This window comes from Bicyclus anynana, chromosome 11 (genome assembly GCF_947172395.1).
Source record: "Bicyclus anynana chromosome 11, ilBicAnyn1.1, whole genome shotgun sequence".
NCBI lineage: Eukaryota > Metazoa > Arthropoda > Insecta > Lepidoptera > Nymphalidae > Bicyclus > Bicyclus anynana.
In genome coordinates this window covers 3,736,122-3,762,426 of record NC_069093.1, presented here as the reverse complement: position 1 = coordinate 3,762,426, position 26,305 = coordinate 3,736,122, and the positions used below count along the sequence as shown (strand labels likewise).

The 26,305-nt window shown below is 37.7% G+C and overlaps 1 protein-coding gene across 1 annotated transcript; it reads right to left on the bottom strand.

Moving 5' to 3' along the window:
- Window positions 1–841: 841 nt before the first annotated feature.
- On the bottom strand, window positions 842–24,486 carry LOC112052865 (pre-mRNA splicing regulator USH1G). The gene is made up of 9 exons (XM_024092098.2): window positions 24,040–24,486; window positions 11,621–11,764; window positions 10,357–10,578; window positions 9,520–9,746; window positions 7,789–7,946; window positions 6,718–6,878; window positions 5,129–5,251; window positions 4,473–4,594; window positions 842–2,258 (listed from the first exon to the last, which is right to left on the bottom strand). Exons 1-9 carry the CDS (start codon window positions 24,060–24,062, stop codon window positions 1,987–1,989), a joined length of 1,452 nt encoding a protein of 483 aa, XP_023947866.2. The 5' UTR covers window positions 24,063–24,486; the 3' UTR covers window positions 842–1,986.
- Between the last annotated feature and the right edge of the window lie 1,819 nt (window positions 24,487–26,305).

The following is a 26,305-nucleotide window of genomic DNA, read 5'->3' as shown; positions in this document are numbered from 1 at the left end:
AATATAAATCTCCGTAATATTTTAACTCAAAAAGTTACGTCGTCGCATAGTGCCAAATATTTTCCGTTATAAAATCAAGATTTTATCTAGATTTCAAATTATTTCTAATGTATTCGATAATTTAATTCTGAAATGACAAGGCTCTCTAGTTTTTGATCGAGCCAGAGACAAGTAGAAGCGGCGCCATTTTGAAACATTTTATTATTTTTACTACAGAGTGATAGTTAATTTTATTCCAATTATTATTAATTATATTTTATAGGTAAAGCAAAGAATCGAATGATATAATTTTGTATAATTATAGTTATTTTTTTTCAATATTACTACTATTGCTATTCTTTCGAGTAAATTACGACTGATATTTATAATCCGTCCCTTTATGACATTATATTGAAATCTAAATTCGCCGAATTCCTAATTATTGTATTTAATTACCACATAGTCACTTCGAATAAATAAATATATCTATTAGTTATTAGTTAAGAGACACTGTAAATTAATCAATTTAGATTTATTTCGGTACAACTATTATTGGATTTTAGTGTATTTTCCACTTGAATTTGTATTTATAATTTCAAAAATAAAAATTGTAAAATTGATTATGGTTTTTTTTTCAACGAAGTAAAATAACCTGCAGGTTTATTTACTATCTTTGACGTATACTATTTGATATATACGAAATTGAGATTCCATGTTAAAATATCATCCGGTGCTTATCACACATAAATGACATTTTGTCAATTGATTTGATTTTTATTTTAATAGGTTGATAATAAAGACCAAAATAGTGAATAGGCCAGTTGACCTGAAAAATAAAAATTGGCCCCCAAAGAAAACTCCATTTTGAAAAATCTTACAAAAATGTATATTTGTTTTTATAAAAATATTTAATATGGCGTATGGATGGAATGGAATGTTTACAGTTATCACATCACAATATGTTATTAATATTAAAACTACTTTATATTACTGGATATTTCATGATAGAAACTAACACTGGAAAACGCACACACGCATACTAATTAGGTAATTTGAATACATAAATATAAAAAGGTCTGCGAAAATATGTAAATAGTTTATAAAGTGTATAAATTACATTATTCTCAAAAGTCGTAAATCTAATAAAATATTACATTACGTATTCTATTAGGTATCTATGTATTCTATAATCTATGCTTTGATTCGCTGTTTACAAAATATTTAATTTTTAACATCAGTGTTTAATATTTTGCGTTTGTGATCGCATATGAAATACGAAAATACAGATTGTTTTGTGTTTTGTAGTGTTCAAAACTAGAAACTAGAATTAATTTACACAATTCCTCTAAACATTTTGTATTTTATTTTTAATATACGATGACATTACTTCTATGAAATATATATATGCCTAAACATGGACACACAATTATATAAAAAATATATAATAAAAGCCAAGAAAATCATCAAAATCAAATCTATCTTTGAAAACTCTGACTAAAAATAACACATAAATTCAATAATTTCGGTATCATCTTGATCAGAACAAAAACCTGTGATATAACCAGACTGCTGATTTCAATATAAAAGCAGAAAATACGTATACCACTTGCCATAAGCAATTGGCTATACCATACCCATGGCAAGAGGCTTACTTGCTGATTGGCAACTTAGGAGTTTGAACCGTGGTAGCTTTGAAGATAGCAGGTTCAATGGTTCAGATGATCCTTAACCGTCCATATCGCAATTCTTCGTCATAATATAAGAAATCAAGTCCCAGTTGATTGAGAGTCCCGACACTTAGCTTTAGCTTTAATTGCCAAGAAATCATTTGAAATATACAACTTAAGCTGACTCTGCCTAATCGGATTAGACCCTTGAAATCTTCTACTTCCCAAAGCTACTGCACGGTCTCTATGATTGTATGTCATACTTATGGTAGGACATCTAACAAACATTCAGCTTTTATACAATGAAGGTCTGGCCATACAGAGTCTATCCCCAAGTAAATCATATCGCAGTATCAATCATAGGTCCGGGATGTGACAACGCTTGCTTCCTCTCCTGTACGACAGTTACCAGCTTTCTATACGGCCCTAACGGTAGACCCAACGACTTCATGTCGCTCTCCGTCAACAGCATGAGGGAGTCCAAGTCTATCTGTTCGTCCTTGAACTTCTGTATGTATTGAGACAAGCCCCAGGCTGTTAGGAAGCGCTCTAGAGAGGAGTAGCCTGTCTCGTCTGCTTCGCCTTCCTCGTCGGATGTTATGGTTGAACTTCCTGTAATTTTATCGTTGTTTATTGTCTTGTATTGAGAATTGGCTATTTGTTTTCGAGGGAGAGATTGACATTTTGATGGTAGATTGGTAGATTAGATTTTGCTTTAATAGTAGTTTTAAGTTTGAACTTTCGTAAACGGTTAATCGTTAGTAACTGTTTATGAAAGTTGTGTTGTTACCCTTATGGGTTGTCATGATTATACCTGCCAATGCCACATTAAAGGTCTATATTAAATACCCCTCTAATATTTGAGATTAGATTATCAGAACAGTAACTTTACTTATCATTCTGGATGTTAAACTTATTTCGTGGTTGTTCATTATGAATGTTATTTAAACGGGTACATACCACGATAAAACGACGAGATTTTTATTGTCGATATTTCGACCCAGTTGCATGGATCGTGGTCACGACGGGACTGAAGTTGCGAGATGAGAAGTGAAGTCAGCTGTTAGGGGCAGAATCGATCTACCCTCTTTCTTGTTCTTTTTCTTTTTTCAACGACCTCGCGTTTTTGGCTGTTTAGGCAAACCACACTCACGACATCGCTTTTGTTATTATGCGTATCGCGGCGCCCTCTTGGTTTGCACAATTCTACCACCGGTGGTATAAAAATAAAAATCTCGTCGTTTTATCGTGGTATGTACCCGTTTAAATAACATTCATTCTGGATGTATTTAGACTTCAGAAAACACGTGTTAACTACTAGATCATTTATACCTTGATGTAAACATACTCTGAGATCGAGGCGACCCTTTTTAAATGTCTTACTTCTGCATTTCCAATTCAAATTGATATAGCTAAAATGTGGATTACCCTTCCGGTGTCTGTTTCGTTTTGCCTATAATTTAAAAGCAAGAATGTCTGCAATTTATACCTCAACATTTCTTTTAGTATGGCAAACCTATTTACCATTAACAAAGTTTGTTAATATATTTATTACTAGCGGACGCCCGCGACTTCGTCCGCGTAAATTTCGATGTCAACTTTACTACTACCCCTACCCTATCCTACCCCTACCCTACCACTACCCCAACCCTACCCTACCCCAAACCTACCCCTACCTTACCTACACCCTACCCCCATCCTACCCCTACCCTCCCCGTACCCTATCCCTTTCCTACCCCTATCCCACCCGTACCCCTATCTCACGCCTATCCTACCCTTACCCTACCACTTCCCAATCCTACCCGTACCTCTACCCTACCACTTCCCTATCCCACCCGTACCCTACCACTACCCTACCTCTACCCCTACCCTACCACTACCCTAAACCCGGCCCTAAACCTACCCTACCCCTACGCTTCCCTACCCGTACCCTACCCTACCCTGTAACTTCTCTATCTTACTCCTACCCCTAGCAAAATCGGTCCAGTCCTTCGAGAGTGGTGGTATGACCAAGAGAAATAGAGACTTCTATGCTAATAATATAAAGAGGTAAAGTTTGTGTGGTTGTAGGAGGTAATCTCTGGATCTAGTGGACCGATTTGGAAAATTGTTTTACCAATAGAAAGCTACGTTATTTGCGAGTGTCATAGGCTATGTTTGATCCCCATATTCACACGGGAACGGGAACTACGTAAATGAAAGCGCCGGGCGTCATATAGCGGAATTTCTGCGTCTTTTAGAAATTTTTGTATTATCTCCGAAACTATTAAAGTAATTAACATACTGTAAAGGGCAAATCTTATCTCCGTAATATCCTTGTGATTATTAAATAATTTATTTTAATAAGGATTAAAGTTTAGTTGTATAAATAATGACGTAAACCTAAGTATATAAAATTAATAATTTTTAAAACACAAAAGGTATATCTGCTAATATATAGAAGATAGATATATGGTGTCGCGGACTTTTTTGTAGAACTTTTAAAGATACATAAAGTCTCCATACATTAATTTCAATTTTACACAATAGTTAAGGCAGCGCATGCGAATAAGTCTGTTTAAGAGGATTTTCAGTCCGACCTGTATGATAAAAACTGTGATAACTCGGCTAATATATATGATACCAATATAAAATATATGAGTAGGAGTGCTATAAGCCTATAGCACTCCCCGATAATGTAGCATTCTACTGGTGAAAGAATTTTTAAAATCGGACCAGTAGTTCCGAAGATTACCCCATTTAAAAAATGTGACAAACTTACAAACTTACAAATTTTACCTCTTTATAATATTAGTATAGATTAATCTGTGGTTAAGAGTATCTTACCAGATTGTGTGGAATTCCATTCAGTGGGCTGGTATGCGTGTCTGGCGGCCAATGACCCCGCCGAGCCGATCGACAGCTCCTCGCTAGCCGGCAAAGCGCTCAGCGTTGCTGTTATCGAACGTCTGGAAAGGATTTAATAGAACATGTATCAGGGTAGGCAGAAGAAGAAAATGAAGAAGAAATATACTTTATTGTACATTAAAAATAAAAATAAACAACTATCTCAAGGCAGCTATCTCAAGCAACGATTTTCTATCGCAATTCAACGTGGGAATGGGCCCTAATAAGGGCGGCAAATTTTAATTTATAGATTAAGTTAATTAATTTTATCAGTTTAGTTGTAACTTTTGTGTTTTAATAAAACTTTCTACAACCTTGTACCTTTTAGCTCTACAGCTCCAATGCTGATCACAGGTCATGATACATATTTATTTTTTGCAAAAGATGCAACACAAAAAATGTATCAACAGTTAAAACCTTAAAACCAACAGGATGACAAGAAGTACGAATTAAAGGGAAATATCTAATTAAAGGGAATGTGTTCGAAGTACATGGACTTGAGAAGATTAAGCTAAATTATAAAAGGCTTTTTTTAGATGTACATTATAAATCTACATTAGACTTTTATAATTTAATATACATAATGTGTAGTATACCTAAAAGCGACGCTGCCGAAGCCAGGCCGGTCGAATATGCTGGCGGGTTCTTGAAGCAACACTTCTTGTCCGATGCCACTGTCTTCGTTCTGTGCAGCCATGAAGTCTGGCTGACTGGCTGACCTGTGCGGTGCAAAAAGTGCAGTGCGTGTGATTTTGTGGAATAATTATGAGAAAACTCTGTTTTGGTCTGTTGTTGAGGTGCTTAATATGACATAGCTCGACTTTTTCGCCTATTGCTATTTTAAAGGTATGGCCGGTGAAATTTCAACACATTGAGCCAGTTTCCAGTGGCTACTCTACGTGGAATTGGTTTAAATCCTATGTCTATGAAATATTGCATTTTTCAAGCTTCCGATGTAATTCTCAGTTAACAGTATGGAGTTGGATTCGCTGTGTTACATCCGTGCGTCGATGAGCTCGTGAAAACAGTCAGTCCATTTAACTAACGTCTCATAGTGATAGAGAATAATAAAAAAATGTGATCCGTCACGGGACGCCTGGCAGATGTGAAACATCGACATTATTCTGTAAAAGTAATATGCAGAAAAGAACAGATTGTGATATGAACTACGCGTCGCCACGCCAGAAATCGGTTTTACGTGCGGCTATAGATGCTTCACATCAAGAATAAGTGAAGCAAACAATGGTAGGAGCGGGGTAGGTGGGTTTAAGCTCTAAATGTAGCTCTTATAGGACGGAGGTGGTTTGTGGTCTGTGGGAGGATATTAAAATACGCTGATGATGATGAACCTTAGTTTAATCTACTAGTACATTTTGGAACCAATACCGCGCTGAGGTGTTGTATGAAATTTGTGATGGGGATATGGGTGTAAACGAATGCCTCAAAAGCCGACAACATTTGTAGTGCTTCTGATGTTGCAAGTGTATATCATCAGCATTAGCGGCTGATCAGAAGCTGGACATGGGCCTCTTGGATGGAGTTCCAAACACCTTGGCCTTGAGCCGCTTTCAACCAGCAGTCTCGTGCAGGCCACTTTATATGACGACCCACCTACGCCGCTTAGTGACGTCACAGACTATAGTAAAGGTAATGTCTCGTTAGTGCATTGCGTTGTGTGCCACACCTACGTTGCGACGAAGCACATCACGAATCAACAGTCAGTCTCAACAATGGAATGAAACAAGTGAAACACTGTCTGTTGTAATCATAGCAACGGAGCTCCGTTGAAACGTCGCTGCAATGAAGCAACGCTTAAGGCTCAGTCCAGAAAGGGCGAATTCGCCGCGATTCTCACGCGCGACCGTTGCGTCCACAAGGCGCGTACCAACGCGCGAGCATTTGGGGAGGAATTCAGTACGAAACATGGAGTTGAACGTGCACTCGCTCTAGAGTTCGTGCGTTAACTGAACGCAACAAGGCGTCCCTAGTATCTCGACTCGCGCGTAATACGCGCGAATCACCGCGAGTCGAGAGTCGAGAGGCGTAGTGCATGCGATTTAATTCGCGCGATGCTTGTGGACGCGATGTATTGATGTCTAGTACTTCGACAACACGCGTTATTATTCGCGCGATACGATTGGCGACGAATTCGCCCCACCAAGGTCTTAATATGGTTTAAGCTTACCTCGTGAGCGCGGGTTTCCTCGTGTCGTCGAACACGTCGGCGACGGCGCCGCGCTGCTGTGGGCCCGCGCCGAACGTGCCCACGTACATCACCTCCGAGTCGCGCCGCACGCCGTTCAGTGACGTCACGGAGCGCCGCCCCGTCCGCTCCACCTCGCCCACCTAGCGCAAAGTGCGTCATCATTATTAACATCCTCAGACTAATTATATAGGGACCTGCCTCGTTAGATGTTACCCCACCGTCAAAGTACGATCAACGATCTAAAGCGTTTATAAAAACTGTTTTATTGGTGTAATCGTTTTCGTCTTGTAAAAAGATTCCCAAAAATATCGGTTTGTATAGTTGCATGGCATAAAAAACGGTCAAAAACTTTTAGTTTACTAAGTATTTATATGACAGAATCAAGGGAGCCGCAGCAGAAAAAGCTGAAACTGGTAAGTGGCATAAGTAGGTATGTCTAGTATAGTATAGTATAGTATGTCTAGTATAGTATATAGTATAGTAGGATAAGTTAGCGTAAAGTTCCTTAATGTATTCTTTCTCAATAAATAAACTTAATTATATTAAACTTGTAATCAAAACAATATCTAAAAAGAATCGAATATTCTGTGTGTATTGCGAATCAAATTTATAGTTGTGTGTAGTGCAAGGACACAGAGTATTTTATTTATTGGGGTTAAATATTTTCGATGTGTGAGTTTATGTCGTTCCCCTCAAAAAACGACAGACAATTTTGTTGGTATTTTTTAGGCCGATACAAGACCTATTAATAGTATTTGGTCTGAGATAACATCCCATATTCAGCTTACTGTTGACCATGAGACTCCTCTCAGAATGAGAGGGTTTAGGCTAATAATCACACGGGCCCAATGCGAATTAGCAGACTTCACACACGTAGAGAATTGAGAAAATAATCAGGTATGCAGGTTTCCTCACGACGTTTTCCTTCACCATTTGAAACACATAACTGAAAAGTTAGAGCATGTCCCGAACGGGATTCAAACCTTCGAACAAATCGAAGGCAGAGATCATACCCTCTGGGCTATCACGGCTATTTGACGATTAGCTTACCTTAAAGTCGTCCTTAGCAGCGCTCTTGCCCACTGTGCCGTTGCGTAACTTGCTGGCGAGCGCCTTCTTGTAGACCGCGCCGCGACCGCGCGCGCCGCCGCCCACCGTGCCCACCAGCGCGCTATACGTCGGCCGCGGCTGCTCCTCCAGCAGATTGCCTGGTACATCGACCATCATCATTCCTTATCAACCCATATTCGGCTCACTGCTGAGCTCCAGTCTCCTCTCAGGATGAGAAGGGTTAGGCCAATAGTCCACCACGCTGGCCCAATGCGGATTGGCAGACTTCACACACGCAGAGAATTAAGATAATTCTCTCATATGCAGGTTTCCTCTCGATGTTTTCCTTCACCAACTGAGACACGTGATATTTAATTTCTTAAAATGCACACAACTGAAAAGTTGGAGGTGCATGCCCCGGACCGGATTCGAACCCACACCCTCCGGAATAGGAGGCAGAGGTCATATCCTCTGGGCTATCACAGCTCTGACCATCATCATTATCAGTCTATAATGGCCTACTACAGCTCTCCATAAAGATTTGATGTAGAATTGTAGATTTAGTGGAATGCTGTAGAAATTAACTAATGGTGTTTGAGAAAGACAGCTTAACTCCGACCGTTAGTAGTGTCAACGTTCACAAATTGTACTGTCCGATGCCTCAACCACCTGGGCATGTCAAGACCATAACCATAACACCACTTTGTTACGATTGGCACAACCTTGAAAAGGTACCAGCTCAGCATTATGCTGCATGACGAAGCATACGGCAATTTAACTTACCTACGTGAACTGTTATTGTTGCAATCTTAGTTTCAGTCAATGAGTTTTTTAACAAAAAGGTTGAGCCAACACTTGAAGAAACTTTTACTTAGCTGTTGAATCAAAGGTCGGTACAGAAGGCAGTAATCTTTGAGACGGCCCGTATTGTGAATAGAATTTCTGGAGCCCTGATCAAGCTGGGGCACTGTAGTTCGGAAATCGGACTTTAGACTAGTCTATATATCAGAAGACTGGACTTTTAGACTAGTCTATATATCGGAATCCCGGACTATTAGATTAGTCTATATATCGGAAGAATTATCGGTAAACCGGACTTTTTGGAAGGCCAGAATTTGCGTAATTCCCAAATACACAAAGTTTGCGCAGTACTTATGGTCATGAATAAATTTTATTCATGGTCCCAAGAATTATTATCAATGACAAGCCCGTGGTTTCGCCCGCGAAGTTCTACTTCTCGTTAGAATATGGGGAAAAAATATAGCCTATGACACTCACAAATAACGTGGCTTTTTATTGGTAAAAAAAGTTTAAAAATCGAATCAGTAGATCTAGAGATTACGTACTACAATACCACAAACTTTACCTCTTTATAATATTAGAAGAAGTCATCATCATTATCAATCCATATTCGGCTCACTGCTGAGCAGAATGAGAGGGCTTAGGCCAATAGTTCACCACGCTGGCCCAATGCTGATTGGCAGACTTTACACACCTAAATATTTAAGAAAATTCTCAGGTATGCAGAACATCACGATGTTTTCCTTCACCGTTTGAGACGTGATATTTAATTTCTTAAAATGCACACAACAGAAAAGTAGGAGGTACATGCCCTGGACCGGATTCGAATCGGAGGCAGAGGTCATTCATATCCACGGAGCTATCATGGCTAAGGCTCGGCTTAGAAGAAGTACTTGTAGATAATTACTGAGAAAGATTAGGTAGGCTTACCTTGGCTAGACGACCGAGTCATCTTCTGCTTCAAAGCCATCAGCACGTTACTGGGCCTGTGCGGCATCGTCGACACCTCCTCGTTGTACCCGTGGTCCCATTCCTTCGTCAGTTTCTTCAGCTCCTTCTCAGCGTTCACCTCAGCTTTGCTCTGTCTCTTTGTGTACTGTTTTTGGAGTTTCTCGTGATCTTTTTTCGCTTTTTCCTTTAAAGATTTTGCTTTTTTTCTGTAAATGAAACGAATTGTATAATTTTTTTTTTGTGGTTTGATGCGGGTTTTAGAAATTATAAAATCTCCATTACGGTATTTTTATTTTTATAGTAGTACTTATAGGTAAAAAGGTTTATTGTTAATCGTGGGTTAATTGTAATTTTGATACTGAAAATATTTGATTTTGTCCAAAATCCCCCAGTGACTCAAGACAAAAGTATTCAGACAGTGCGTGTTGTCAGTGATGACCGCAGCGATGATCTGAGATTTCGTCTTTAGGCCTCGTAGTAAGGCATAGAGTCACTCAGTGGGCGATTGAGATATGCTCGAAATATTAAATTAACGATGCGAAGATCCGCAGAAGAACCAACGTCAGTGACAATGCTACGAGTCGTAGAGCTGAAGTGGCAATGGGCAGAGTTTTAGTTCGAAGAACCGATAGATGTCCTAAGGTGCTGGAATTGCGATCATGGATCGGAAGGCGCAGTGTTGGTCGATCGGTAACATCAAGCGGATTGCAGAGGGCCGCTAAAGAAATTGAACTCTACAGGAGGCCTACGTCCAACAATGGACGTCTATCGACTTATAAAGATGATGAAAATGAATTCTTTGAATCTGTGACTCACTTGTCATTATTTTCTAACTTCCCCGTCGCTTGGTCTAAGAAGCGCAGTATATCGTCTCTGCCATTAATGGCGGCCAGCTCCTGAGCCGTGTGTCCATCCACGTCCATCGCATACATGTTCGCCCCGAAGTTGATGAGGAAGGTGACGCATTCTTTGTGACCTCGCGCGGCTGCTAGGTGGAGGGCAGTGTTGCCGAAGTAGTCAGCTTTGTCAGGTTCACCTCTGAAAATAAAATAGTTTTTTTTTATTCTTTACAAGTTAGCCCTTGACTACAATCTCACCTAATAAGTGCTGATGCAGTCTAAGATGGAAGCGGGCTAACTTGTTAGGAGGAGGATAAAAATCCACACCCCTTTTCGGTTTCTACACGACATCGTACCGGAACGCTTGACGGTACGCCTTTGTCGGTAGGGTGGTAACTAGCCACGACCGGAGCCTCCCACCAGCCTGGACCAATTAAGAAAATCTCAATCAGCAACTAACTAACCGGCTGAAATTTGAAATGGAAATAGATTCTACTCTGGATTAACACATAGGCTCATCCCGGAAAAATTCATGGTTCCCGAGAAATTTGTGAAAAAAGATTCTTTAATAAAACAATAATAATCGATAACAGAATGGTATGCACATAAAATATGCAGAAATTACCTTCTTACTGATAAAAGACTTAAAACACGAAATCGTAAAGCAAAAATGATATTAAATTAAAGTATTAAACTTATTTATGAATTGCAACTATAGTTTGCAGCTGATTTAAAATTTAAATTGGTATTTCTCAAGAATAATTACTGCTCTTCTTTCACGCTTTTTTAGAGATAGAGTCAATTTAACTAAACAAATTAACTTCAAACTTTAACAGCCTTGAAAAGAATGATCCTAGTATTATGTCTTTATCTAAATACTGATATTTAATTAGAACTGTTATTGCTTGATTCCATTTCTCTTCAAATAGTCGGGAAAGACTATATTTATTCTTACGGGAACGGGAATCACGTCACCATGTTGGATTTAGACTGACGTCACTTTATTTTTCGAATTATTCTTAGCAACTCCTTTCATTTGATACCCATATTGTAGAAGTGTTTATAAAAAACTAGTAATATCATAAAGAGGTAAAGCGGTATTATAGGGAGTAATTTTTGGACCTACTATACCGATTTTATAAATTCCGTATTCCTAAGGGACCTTAGTTACGCGGGTGAAACCGCGCGGTGTCTGCTAGTAAAGAATATAGATATATAGATATTGATTTGACGTCTCTTACCCTCTTGCACATAGTAATCTCAATGCTTCGATGTGTCCCTCGAAGGCGGCCCACAGCGTTGGCGTCATCCCTGATTCATCCTTATTGTTGCACTCTTTCCTCGTCGCCTCTCCGAGTACCACCAGCAGACCATCCTTGGCAGCTCTGGAATTTAAAAAAAAATACGAAATGAACATGATGGCTTTGACTATGGTGGCTTTGGGAGGTTCTGTCTTGCTGTGTCTCGCTAAATAATGACTTTTATGAATTTTGAAGTCCCTTAATGGTATAATTTTCATAATCTTGATAAATATTATGTATTGAAGATTGTGTATAATAGTTTATGTAGGAAGTTATTAATAATTAAAAAAAAAACAAAGGACTTCCAAAAGAACTTCCATCGTTTAATTTTCATTCTTAGCTAAGTCTTAGGCACAATTTGTAATTAAATCTCTTAGCCAATCATTAATTTATACTGCTCTCGGACTACCTACTAAAGTTAGTTCGTGATAGTTCTATACTATACTTCCGCCATGTTGGATTTAGACTGACTTCACTTTATTTTTCAAATAATTCTTAGAAAGCCCTTTCATTTGATACCCATATTGTAGAAGTGCATTAAAAACAACTAGTAATATTATAAAGAGGTAAAGTTTGTGGTATTGTAGGGGGTAATCTCTGGACCTACTAAACCGATTTTTTAATTTATTTTTCTAATAGAAAGCCACATTATTCGCGAATGTCATAGTCTATGGTTTATTCCCGTATTCACAAGGAAACGAGACCTTTATTAAATAACTTTCGTTATTACTGTCGCATACGACTAAATGAAATTAAGACAATTAGCCGCATTTGTTAGCCTCAGTTTAAACGCGCTAGTGTCATATCTAATAGTACAAAATCTTTGTTTGGGGACAAAACATTAGTCAATAGCAATGATAAGAACAATTTCACCATGATAGATGATATACCAACAAACATGCGGAAGCAATGAAAAGTGAATAATGGTTGCGCGGTGATTGCCACTTGTACAATGGGTAATGACTTTCACCGAGTGGAGGCAGTGTCACTGTGTGAACTAGACTTATTTACGCGCTGAATCACGTGGTTATACGCACGGGTGGACACCATTTTAAAGGCGTGAATTATAGCCGACAAATATCATAGACTAAAAAAATAATAATAGGTCCAATTTTGAGAAGGAGGTAACCCGCCGAATCTTTCTCGGTAGGGCAGCGTTCGGGAAATTCCGCGACATCTTTTCGTCCATAATTCCTCAGTGCATGAAGACGAAAATCTTCGAACAGTGCGTGTTGCCAGTGATGACTTACGAATCCGAGACTTGGTCGCTAACTGTGGTGGCCCTCATAAAGAGGCTCAAAGTCACTCAGCGTGCGATGGAGCGAGCTATATGTTTGAGGTTCCTTGCGTCATAGGCCTATGTCCATCAGTGGACATCCATCAGCTGTTGATGATGATGATGATGATGATGAAAAAATAACAATAACGAAAAATGTACACAATAGGTAATTTTTTTTGTTTTAGTTGAGTACGAACAATTTTTGGGCGGTAAATCTAAAAATTGTTCGTACTCGACTAAAATACTAAAATAGTCCGAACTAGGCCTAAAAGACGAAAACACAAGCCAAACACTGGACCAAAGATGCATTTTAATTTTCAAGTTAAGTGTGGGTAAATACCTCCTAATAACCACATATTATTATGACGATGATGATGAAGATTGTGAGTTTCACAACTGGGCGCTGGTGCCAAAATCATGAAATTCGTGTAACGTAAAACATGGGTAGCCCTTCAATGATATTAAATACTGTTAATAATTAATTATTAAATAGTATAAAATTATCATTGGTAGCCCCTAATATATGTTTAATTGATTAACTTTGTCATTACAAAAACGTTTCATTAGAAAAATAATTTATCGATAGTATTTATCAGGCTACTAATCTAGCTGCTATCTACCTGCTTAGTCACGAGTGTAGAATTTGATGATACATAGGTTTGACATGTTGATAATAATTTTTCATTACTATTGTTCTAAAACACTGTGATATTACTACTACCCATAGCGTGGTTTTTTTTTTTTACTTTGAATTTGACGGCCTCCGTGGCGCAGTGGTATGCGCGGTGGATTTACAACATTTACAAGACGGAGGTCCTCGGTTCGATCCCCGGCTGGGCCGATTGAGGTTTTCTTAATTGCTTCGGCCGTGGCTAGTTACCACCAACAAAGACGTACCGCCAAGCGATTTAGCGTTCCGGTACGATTTCGTGTAGAAACCGAAAGGAGTGTGGATTTCATCCTACTCTTAACAAGTTAGCTAACTTCCATCTTAGATTGCATCATCACTTACCATCAGGTGGGATTGTAGTCAATGGCTAAGTTGTAGAGAATAAAAAGAAAAATACGAAATCAGTAGATTTTTAAAGTCAATTTAAAAAAAATTATATGTCCATGTGTATGATAAAAATCTAAATAAGTTAACTATAATTATAAAGAATGTGATGGCTAGTTAGAGTTACCGTGATCGCAGGTTATTGACCGTGAAAATGTTGCACGAAGTAAAACTAGTTCTGTACTTTATAGATACGTACTTGACCGTTCTTGTCATATTATGTTAATCAGCTTTGTTTAAACACTGAATGAAAAGAATAGAATAGAAAGATATTTGCTTTTGAGTGATTATTTTTTAGAAGAAGATTAATATTTCACAAACGGATGCCTAAATTTAATAGTGTTTGAAATACCCCTCATATATTTTAAAGACCTATACAACAATACCCCACACTATGTATTAAGTTTTCGACTAATCATAACACCATCCTACCAGATCCTACTGATATTATAAACGCGAAAGTTTGTATGTATGTTTGGATGTTTGTTACTCTTTAACGCCGCTATTACTGAAGCGATTTGACTGAAATTTGGAATGGAAATAAATTTTACTATGGATTAACACATAGGCTATAATTTATCTCGAAAAAATCCTTGGTTTCCCGAGATTTTTAAAAACTGATGAATTTGATGATATGAATGTTTGTTACTCATTCACGCCTCGACTACTGAACCGAATTAGTTGAAATTTGGTATTGAGATATATTGTAGCCTGCATTAACATATGCTACTTTTTATCCCGGAAAAATCCATGGTTCCCGAGGGATTTGTGAAAAACTAAATTCCACGCGGACGAAGTCGCGGGCGCCCGCTACCTACGTTTTAAAAGTGCTTGTAAACTAAGCGTAATTGAAATAAATGAATTTTGACTATATATGAAAAAAAGAACCGTCCCCACTTTACGTGTAGGGAAGGTACCCTAAAAAAAATATTTTTCAAAATTCTTTCTACTTTACGACTTCGTTGACATTTGTAATGTTCATACTCATGCTCGAGTAGTAATAATCCAGAGACATACATAATAACGTTATCAATCTATATTCGGCTCACTGCTGAGCTCGAGTCTCCTATCAGAGTGAGAGGGATTAGGCCAATAGTCCACCATGCTGGCCTAATGCTGGTTGGCAGACTTCACACACGCAGAGAATTAAGAAAATAATCTGGTATGCAGGTTTTCTCACAATGTCTTCACTCATCGTTTGAGACACGTGATATTTAATTTCTTAAAATGCACACAACTGAAAAGTTAGAGGTGCATGCCCCGGCCCGGATTGGAACCCACACCTTCCGAAATCGGAGGCAGAGATCATATCCACTGGGCTATCACGTCTATACGTATATTTGATTTTTTTTGTCCATAATTGAACCACTTTGAGAGTTCCTCTGTTCATCCGAAATAATCTAGAAAGGTTCATTTTTTGTATTTTGTCATCACAAAAATTACGAAATAGTAGATTGTTATACAAGGAGCTAAAAGACCCATTATATACGAGGTATTTTTAAGGCCCGAGACGTAAGACGAGGGCCGCCTAAATAGAAACCGAGTTTATAATGGGTTTAGCCCCACGTGTTACACTCTGCTTTTCACTACGATTGCGAAAAAATAAAATAGTTTAGTACAATATTCAATGATTTATTTTAATTGAAAATTAAATGTACAAAGTGTAAGAAATGCTTGTTTAGCCCCGCTGTGGAGTGGTATTAAGACAGTTTTTTTGAGCAAGAGTAGTGAAAATATTTTTTTTTTCTGTATATTTACATTGTGTCAACGTTGCCAAGCACCGGTATCGGTAAACTAACACCTGTGCTGATAATAGATAGCACGCTGTTATGTGAATATGATTTCTAATATTTGAGTGTTAAGGTTCTAATTGATTTGTCAGTGTGGTTGCAATACCTTACCCTCATGGCATGGTTGCTGAAGCATAAAGTGCATATTATTATTATCATTTATTACATAGTTACATTATCAACTGTAGAGTTTATGGTACAAAGGAAAGTTAGCGGAATCCTCACTAGGTGGATTAGGGTTGCCAACAATTTATCAGAAAAATATAGTATTTTTAGATTTAAGCTCTAAATAATATAGTATACTTAAAGATAATGATTTTTTTATAAAAAAATACAACCGACTTCAAAACCTAAAAAAGTATCCACTAAACTAAAAAGCGAAATATAACATCATAATACGTTCGAGCTGCTGATCAGTATGAAGGCGGTACTAAGCCGGTGACGTATTAATTCACAAAAACTACCTATTCCTTGTTGACTACGAAATCCAAAAACCCTTGTTAGCTAATGTAGTAGTGACAATGGAATGCATTCCATAGATGAAAAAAAATGCATAGGTGAAATTAAAAAAAAACACGACGACTGTGAGACGCTATAGACTCGAGGTGAAAATTTTTTTTTTAATATTGCGATATGTGTATCAAATTCAAGGGCTCATCAAGAGGATTACAAAATAGTATATCATGGCTATATTAAAAAAAAAACGTTATTTATTAATCGCTATACAAATAGGCGGATGACTAGGTGCGAGCAGGATAGGCAGTCGATTTTAATTTTTTTAATTATTCTTTAATTTTGTGCTAAAAGGAGATGATCCATTTCAAGTCCACTCTTGTACATCGTATCGTATTTAAATTTAAAAAATACAAGAATTTTATTAAAATTTATTAAAGTGAATTAATCTAACTAAATAAAAAAATAAAAATAAAATAAAAACCCAAGTTTTTGAGTTATAACAAGATGGCGCCCATAGAGCAACTATGACATGACAATTGACAGCAAACGTCAAATCGAATAATGCATTGAAAACGTCATCTATACGCCATTAATACCCTAAATAATGTTGCACTTCTTGGGAGATAATGAATATTATTTCGAAAGAATTAAAGTAAATTCGTAGATTTGTATAATCAAAAATATTTAAAAAAAATATCTTCTTTTATTTCCGCTAGGGTACAATGAGTGAACTCCAACTTTTAAGTTGTGTGCATTTTAAGAAAAAAAATATCACGTGTCTCAAACGGTGAAGGAAAACATCGTGAGGAAACCTGTATACATCTCTGCGTGTGTGAAGTCTGGCAATCCGCATTGGGCCAGCGTGGTGGACTATTGGCCTTACCCCTCTCATTCTGAGTGGAGACTCGAGCTCAGCAGTGAGCCGGATATGGTTTGATGACGACGACGACAATGAGTGATCCTGGGCTCCATACAATTTTGGACCATCTCCTTTTTCAATAAACGCGTCACCTAAACATGGGCATGTGAACTATTCATGAAAGATGGTATCATGTATCACGGTACCATGACCCTGGGCACGCAGTGCGTCGACACTGACACCCGTGCGGAAGTGGAAGGCTGCAGGAGACACGCTCCGCATCGTCACCGACGGTTCAACGACCGATAGGTGACGAGCTCATCATTAAACACTGGGAAATTAGATTTCACACGTAAACTATTGAGTATGTTGCATGAATGTCAAAGTTATCATTTCCGTAGCCAAAAGAAACCGGCCAAGTGCATGCCGGTCCACGCGTAGAGTAGGGTTGCGTAGATTAAGTTAGCACTTTAATTACGTATGTAATGCACAAATATACCGATAACCATACCATACAAAATTCTTATAAACTGATAACTTTGCATAATTTTTTTCAAACCTTCTTTTTCATTTTATATTTTTCGAAATTAAGCATACCCAAACTAAATTCTATCTTTCTAGTTTTAACAAACTCTGAGTTATCGTACTGACAACTTTATCTTTTTAATTAACAACGGAATTAGTATGCAATTTTCGATTTCCAATTACGTTTTTTTAAATTGGTCGACTATTACTCTTTAAATAGCAAATGCTAATTAGCCGTTATATTTTTCCTTGTAATTTCATTATATATCCTAGTTTTGTGATTTTTTTTTACGTATCCATAAATAAGCAGTTACTGCCTTGCTTTCGGTTACTAAGGTGTTAAACCTTCAATATTATCGTTCCACTTCATAGCTAAGTCTCCCTTCTTACAAGAGAGGGGATATGAAGCTTACCTGCCACACTGCTCCAATACAGATTAACTGGATTAGGGTGATAATGTTCATAACGACCACTATTTGCTGTTATTGTTAAGACCGAGACGTGCTCTCTGAGGTACAGGGTAACACTATCGATTTCTCAACTGCAGACAGATAATTTGACTGAAAATTTCTTAGTACAAATTACATTACATCTCACAGCCCGACATCAGGACCGCATGATCTCAAACCTTATGTACTGGTAATTACACCGGCAACCCTTCAACAGAAAAACCCATACTTTACTGTTATAATAAAAGCAAATGTTACCTTGTACTATTATATTTTAATACCTGAACCGAGCTCTAAGTACCTACTGACTCGGTATTTTTTGATAGGTATGTTTTCTATAAATGAAACCCTAACTAAATCGATTAGTCACCCCTAAAACCCCTTACATACAAAATTTCATGAAAATTTTTGCAACCGTTTTTGAGATTCAGATTATAATATATGTTTAAAGGTATAATATATAATAAATACATGTATTGCTCGTTTAAAAGTGTTAGATTCTGTGGTAGTTCCCCCTAACAAGCACTGTCACAAAGAGCTCTATTATAAAAAGCCTACCTACCTATTTAAAGGAAAACAACCTTTAAACAAATAACAGTAAGGTAAACATTTCTACATAACGTTGTATCTTACACATTACGTAGAAATCGGATGTTCTCTCTCGTTAAATACTGGAAGTGATATCCAATTTCTATAATTAGCTGGATGCGCCGACGAGCTCACGGATGCAATCTACAAAGCAACAACCTTAACTAATCCAATTATTATGTAATTAGATTGTAAAAGTGTTGCACTCTGCAATTGTCTCACAAAAACTATAAGTTAAAATTATAGCCAGACAAATAGATTACATCGGAGTTAGTCAAAAAAGTGCTAGCAGATAATTGAGACTTGAGTAAGCAGAAAATTAGTACGCATTGCAATTAGTATCTGTGCTACACAGGCTGTCTATATTGTTCTCTCACTACTCAACTTCATCATCATCATCATCATATCAGCCGATGGACGTCCACTGCAGGACATAGGCCTTTTGTAGGGACTTCCAAACATCACGATACTGAGCCACCTGCATCCAGCGAATCCCTGCGATTCGCTTGATGTCGTCAGTCCACATGGTGGGGGGTCGACCAACACTGCGCTTACTAGTGCGGGGTCGCCATTCCAGCACTTAGGGACCCCAACGTCCATCGGCTCTTCGAACTATGTGCCCCGCCCATTGCCACTTCAGCTTCACAACTCGTTGAGCTATGTCGGTGACTTTGGTTCTTCTGCGGATCTCCTCATTTCTGATTCGATCACGCAGATATACTCCTAACATAGCTCGTTCCATCGCCCGCTGTGTGACTCTGAGCCTTCTTATGAGGCCCATAGTTAGCGACCAAGTCTCGGAACCATAGGTCATCACTGGCAACACGCACTGTTCGAAGAATTTTGTCTTCAAGCACTGAGACTACCCAACTTATCTAGGTAATATTCTCATATTATAAGTACATTTGCATGTATTAAAATTATTTAAAATTATGACGAAGTTACTGTTTTAAATTGATATGCACTTCACAATAAAAAACACGGAGCTTTTAATAGGTTTTAAGAGTGTGCAATATGTAATTTGGTGGTTACAAATGGTTCTGGATCTCAGATTCTGGACAATTTAGGAGCCTGATATTTAAGTAAATGATATTTCAAAGTGTTAGCTTCGTTATGACTATACAAAATACACAATTTGTAAAACTTCTCTCGATAGTTTATTTTTTTGAAAAATACATGTTTTGCTCACATTTTGCTTTCAATCTCAGGAAAAGCAAACTTATTTTCTTAAATTTTTGTTTTGTATAGAAAGTTAGGTATATATCTTGAACATGGCCATTTTGTTTTTCGTTATGTTGTTTAATTTACTTGCAATTAGGTAAAAATGGTTTTGGTGCTCACGTCATAAAATTTGCGTCGCGCGTCAATCGCTCCGCGCTTTTCACTCACATGAAAGTCATAATTCGGCGTCTCGCTTGCGCTTCGAATTCTATCCATATCGTACCGACGTGCTGCGCGCTCTTAATAAAGACCAAATTAGTCAATAGACCAGCTGCTGCTGGATTATTCACAATTTTGGTTTTATTATCAACCTATTAAAATAAACATCAAACCAATTGACAAAAAGCCATTTATCTACTGTGTGATATCCAGTAAGCACCGGATGACATTTTTACATGGAATCTCAATTTCATATAGCTATGTCAAGTAGCATAGGTCAAAGATAGTAAATAAGCCTGCAGTTGGTTTGTTTATTTCGTCTAGTATTAGGTGAAAAAATGTCCCATTTTTTATGATTTCTGTAACATACGTTATCTGTGCTCCTATTCCGTGGGAACTTTTACAGATATGGCGTAAAACAGGTAATCTTTAGTAGGGAAGTTGGTGGTTTTACACCTCCGTGCTTAGGAGAGCACGTTAGGTTAAGGATAACGGTCATTATGAAAGAGTATATACTCCGACATTATCATTAAAATCTGATAATGTTTTTTTTTCTGAGAAGCACTAGATTAAGTGACATTATGGATTACATTTCACCAATTTTTGTGCCCGAAAGGCCTGTATCATTGATACGCCTGATACGGCGGTATTGTCTGGCTAGTTTGTTGATGACATCCCCATGATATGCGGGCGACGGGGGGAAAGACAGCGCGGGTGTGAAATCGCGTGTGTCAAGTAGCTATTAGGTGAAAAAATGTCCCATTTTTTATGATTTCTGTAACATACGTTATCTGTGCTCCTATTCCGTGGGAACTTTTATAGATATGGCGTAGAGCAGGTAATCTTAGCGAGATTGTTTGAAGGTAAAGGGTTTCTTGTTGAGATAGTTATGAGTAACCAAAATCTAAATGACATTAGATATGATAAGAAGCATGAAAATATCGTATTAGTTTACAGACGCGCTGTTTTTTAAGTCTATTCATTTTCCTAGTTGAACTGATTAGGTGGTCTGGTTAAATCTTATGAAACTTAAATAATATACTTAATAGTTTAAAAAAACTAAAAAAAACACAACCACTAAAAATTACAAATGGAGTTTTTTCGTATTTCTGGGGGTGCATTTCAAATAGCCTGTCCGCCATCTTGGGGAGGCTGCTAGCTAGCTAGTCATGTATTGTAATCAGAACTCAGAGCGTATGCAAAATTTCATCCTAATCGAAGACCGGGAAGTGGGTTAAGATTCCAAGATTTTCTTACATACATAGTTACAAGTGAAGCTAAATAAGCGTGTAAAAAATGTGATAAATTCCTAAAATATAAATGTAGATGAATAATAAAATGAATAACTCAATAAATAACGTTTTTCTAATTTAAGTTTTTTTAACATGGCCTATACAATTTAAAAATTCTCATGATGAACCCTAGAATTTGATACCCATATTGCAATATTCTAAAAAAATACATTCACCTTGTGTCTCACAGTCTTATAGTTGTCGTATTGGATTTTTTAACTTCACTAATGTAAGAATACATTTATTATGAAATGATGTTAGGTTTGGAAGATATGAAGTAATTAACATACATACAAGATACGCGCGAAAAACATAATCCTTCTAGCAGTCGGTTAACTTATCGTAAAAAAACATAACCCTTCTAGCTGAATTCAATATTAGTAACTGTTACTGTTATGTAGGCTGTATACCAACAAAGCGTTGCTTAGCAACCCTTCACGGGCAGGTGTTGACAAAACAACCTATAGGAAACTTTACTAAATCAATTTTCTATAACTTATACCTTAAATTAAAACTATCACTTTATTTTAACGCCAACCCGCGTTGGATAAGCATGGTGGGTCCATATCCACTCACTTAAATAGTCTGGCCTGCCTGTAGTAAAAATATAGGTACTGATAATGATGATTATGCGCCACTGAGGCCGGATTTACAAGACGGAAGTCCTGGGTTTGATCCCCGGCTGGGACGATTGAGATTTTCTTAATTGGTCCAGGTCTGGCTGGTGGGAGACTTCGGCTGTGGCTAGTTACCATTACCACCCTACTGGGATGATAAAATTTAGCGTTCCGGTACGATGTCGTATAGAAACTGAAAGGGGTGTGGATTTTCATCCTACTCCTTACAAGATAGCCATCATCATCATCATCACTTACAATCAGGTGAGATAATACTCTAACTTGTAAAGAATAAAAAAAATTATTAATGTTGATATAAGATTAGTGCAATGTTTAGAATTTTAATGCAAATAAATAAATAGGTGATAATTAACTGTAATGCTATGTGAATTCATGCCGTGAAGCAATTATTTTAATTACACATAAGTAAAATGGAAAAATGATTTCTTTTTTGAATAGAACAAGTAGGTATGACTATTACTTATGCAAAAATCTGGCATTTTTTATTACTTAAGTAATTAATTAAAGTTAGATATGGTAAGGCGGCGTCTACACGGTTGAATTTCTTTAGTAGGGAAGTTGGTGGTTTTACACCCCCGTGCTTAGGAGAGCACGTTAGGTTAAGGATAACGGTCATTATGAAATAGTATATACTCCGTCATTATCATTAAAATCTGATAATGTTTTTTTTCTGGGAAGCACTAGATTAAGTGACATTATGGATTACATTTCACCAATTTTTGTGTCCGAAAGGCCTGTATCATTGATAAGCCTGATACGACGGTATTGTCTGGCAAGTTTGTTGATGACATCCCCATGATATGCGGGCGACGGGGGGAAAGCGCGGGTGTGAAATCGTGTGTGCGGGGAAGTGAGGTGCACCAGTCGCTGGTTTTTCATTCATCGCTTCACGCCCCCCGGCCCGCGCGGACCATCGAGACTGTTACGAACGAAGTTGCCAAGTTATAGCTGCATTGCATATCTCGCTTCTGAGTGTCGCTCCTCCCGACCATCACCAATGACTTTTTATAATAATAATTAACATCCATAAGAGCCGTGACAGCCCAGTGGATATGACCTCTATCTTCGATTCCGGAGGGTGTGTGTTCGAAGTTGTGTGCATTTTAAGAAATTAAATATCACGTGTCTCAATCAGTGAAGGAAAACATCGTGCGGAAACCTGCATATCACAGAATTTTCTTTATTCCAGCGTGCTGGACTATTGGCCTAATCCCTCTCATTCGAAGAGTCGTTGGGTTTCCAAGGTGCTGGAATGGAATCCAGCACTAGAAAGCGCAGTGTTGGTCGACCCCCCACCAGGTGGACTGACGACATCAAGCGAGTCGCAGGGCAGCCGCCTGCATCCAGCGAATCGTGCGAAAGTATCGTGTTGTTTGGAAGTCCCTACAAAAGGCCTATGTCCTGCAGTGGATGTCCATCGGCTGATGTGATGATGATGATGTTGATGATGATAGTGCTCGTAAGAGTTTAATATTGGAGCAACCATCAAGCCGCAAATTAGAGTAGAGTGGTGGGCCTAAGCCCCATATTACCTTTAAGTAGAATTGGTATGACTGGTAAAATAGGCTGACCCTTGACCGCAATCTCACCTGACGGTAAGTGATGATGCATTCTAAGATGGAAGCGGGCTACCTTGGATGAAAATCCACATCTTTTTCAGTTTCTTCACATCGTACCGGAATGTGAAATCGCTTGGCGGTACGCCTTTGCCGATAGGATGGTAACTAACTAAGGCCGAAGCCTCCAGAAACCAGCCAGACCTGGACTGGAGCAATTATGAAAACCTCAATCGTCCCAGACGGGGATCGTACCCAGGACCTTTGTTTTAAAATCCACCGCGCATATCACTGCGCGAGGCCATAAAAAAGGCTTGGCGTAAAAACAAAAGAAAGAAAGAATCATACGTTGTAGTGATTAATTACGATAACTAATGCAATTATTGATCTATCGGTGAGTTTAATCTTATCTTCTGTAGATTGAATAGATAATTGTACAAGTTATCGACATTTTATATGATTATGTTTTTATATAAACTTTGGTAAAACTTACTTGTGAAATCTGTCTGTAGTCATGTTTAAATTCTAGGCACGATTTAAATAACTCAACGAAACTGTAAAAAATACGTTCAAGTCATTTTAAAGTAAACACTTTTAATTTACTTTTTATATGGCTTCACCTTCACTGTAGCACTTTATTAATATCGCGAGAAAATTTCTATTCGCAATTCTGTCACAGTTTACACCTCAATTCACCCGAATTATTAGTTTTTGTCGCAGCTTAATATAATTTTCTCACAAAAAGTTAAACCAAACAGTGTTTTATAACACTAACTTCAGTAAAATGCAACTAAACTGTACACAAATCTAGACAAGTATAATTTTGAACAATAATGTAGTTCAATATTTTGATTTTACAAAGTGTTTTTAATTTTGCACTTTCAAATACGCTACATCAACAATTAATTCTATCAACACCTGCTTTCTGGGAAAAGGTGAATACCTACTGAACCAGTGTGAAGATAGCGGCGATAAGATTCAATGACCCAAGTGATAATTGTCAGCGCCATCTATCGAATAACCGTCCAACTACGTTAACTTTATGAATACTACATTAAAGTTAAACTTGCGTTACAGCGCCATCTGTTGTTGAATAGAAGTTGAAAACAGCATCTCGACAGTAGATGGCGCTATAGGTACAAAATGAGCTTCTAAGTACAGTCGTTATAAATAATATTTTACATATTAATTTATGTTTAATTAAATAACCATCATCTATACTATAAAGCTAAAGAGATTGTTTGTTTGTTTGTTTCATTGAACGCGCTAATCTCTGAAACTACTGGTCCGATTTCATCATTCAGTGTTAGATAGCCCATTTATTGATGAAGGCTATAGGCTATATATTATCCCCTTATTCCTACGGGAAAGGGAATCACGAGGGTGAAAACGCGCGGCGTCAGCTATATTATAATATAATCCACCGGGCTATCACGGCTAGAGAATAGCTAGCCGTGGTAGCCAGTGGACATGACATCTGCCTCCAATTCCGGAGGCAGATGTCATGTCCACTGGGTTATTATGATTTATCAAAGTATGCCGAAAATATTAAAAAAATACGCTTAATATTTGGACAGTTGATCTGGATCCTTTAAGCCTATCCTTCCAAAGCCACGTCGATCCAATCACCATAATTGGCTCCGCACTTACCTGGGATAGTAGCATGAGGTGAGAAACTTTTAGCCTTCATAAAATGAGACAGGTCTGGTTATCGCAAGCACTTCTATACTAAATATTATAACGAGGTAATGTTTGTGAGCCGTGATAGCCCAGTGGATCTCTGATCCCGGTCCAACTTTTCAGCTGTGTGCATTTTAAGAAGATAAATATCACGTCTCTCAAACCTTCAAGATACATCGTGAGGAAACCTGCATATCAGAGAGTTTTCTTAATTCTGTGCGTGTGTGAAGTCTGCCAATCCTCATTGAGCCAGCGTGGTGGACTATTGGCCTAACCCCTTTCATTCTGAGAGGAGACTCGAGCTCAGCAGTGAGCCGAATATGGGTTGATAACGACGAATGCTTGTGGTATTGTAGAGGGGTAATCTCTGGATCTACTGAACCATTTAAAAAATTCTTTTACCAATAGAAAGCGCCTTTGTTTGCGAGTGTCATAGGCATATTATATTCCCATAGAAATGGAGACTACATGAGTGAAACCACAAAGCGTCTGTTAGTTTCTAATCCATAATGCGTTGGTAGAAGCCAAAACAATAAACTATAAATTAAAAGGATTATCTTGGATGAATTGTTAAAAGGCAATATTGATAGCGACATCTACCGTACTCAACGATAGCGTTGTACAAATATTTGTGATCCATTAGACTTTTATCGGCTAATGCGTTTCGCGTGTAACTCTTCGCCGACAAATGTGCTGAAACAATCATGATTTGTGAAGCTTTATCTTGACGCCATGCGAATCAAACTGTTACAGAGTGTATACTGTAAATGATGTGCGACACCTAATACTGGAAATCTTAGGACACAAGTTTAAAAAATAACTGATTTCTGTATTATTCTCAAAATTTTAGATACTGTAATTTAGGAGAAAAAGGGCATGGTCAATTTTCGTCTATTTGTTTAAATAACTTAAAAGGTAATTTTTCCTAAATTCCAAAAAAATATTTTTTAAATCCTCTTACCAAGATCTATTACCTATTTCATTTATCACACAATGAATTTTGTAAAAGTTTTTTTTTCAACTTTCCGTCTTACCCCCATAAGTGCCCCACATTTTCAATTTTTACTTATTCACGATAC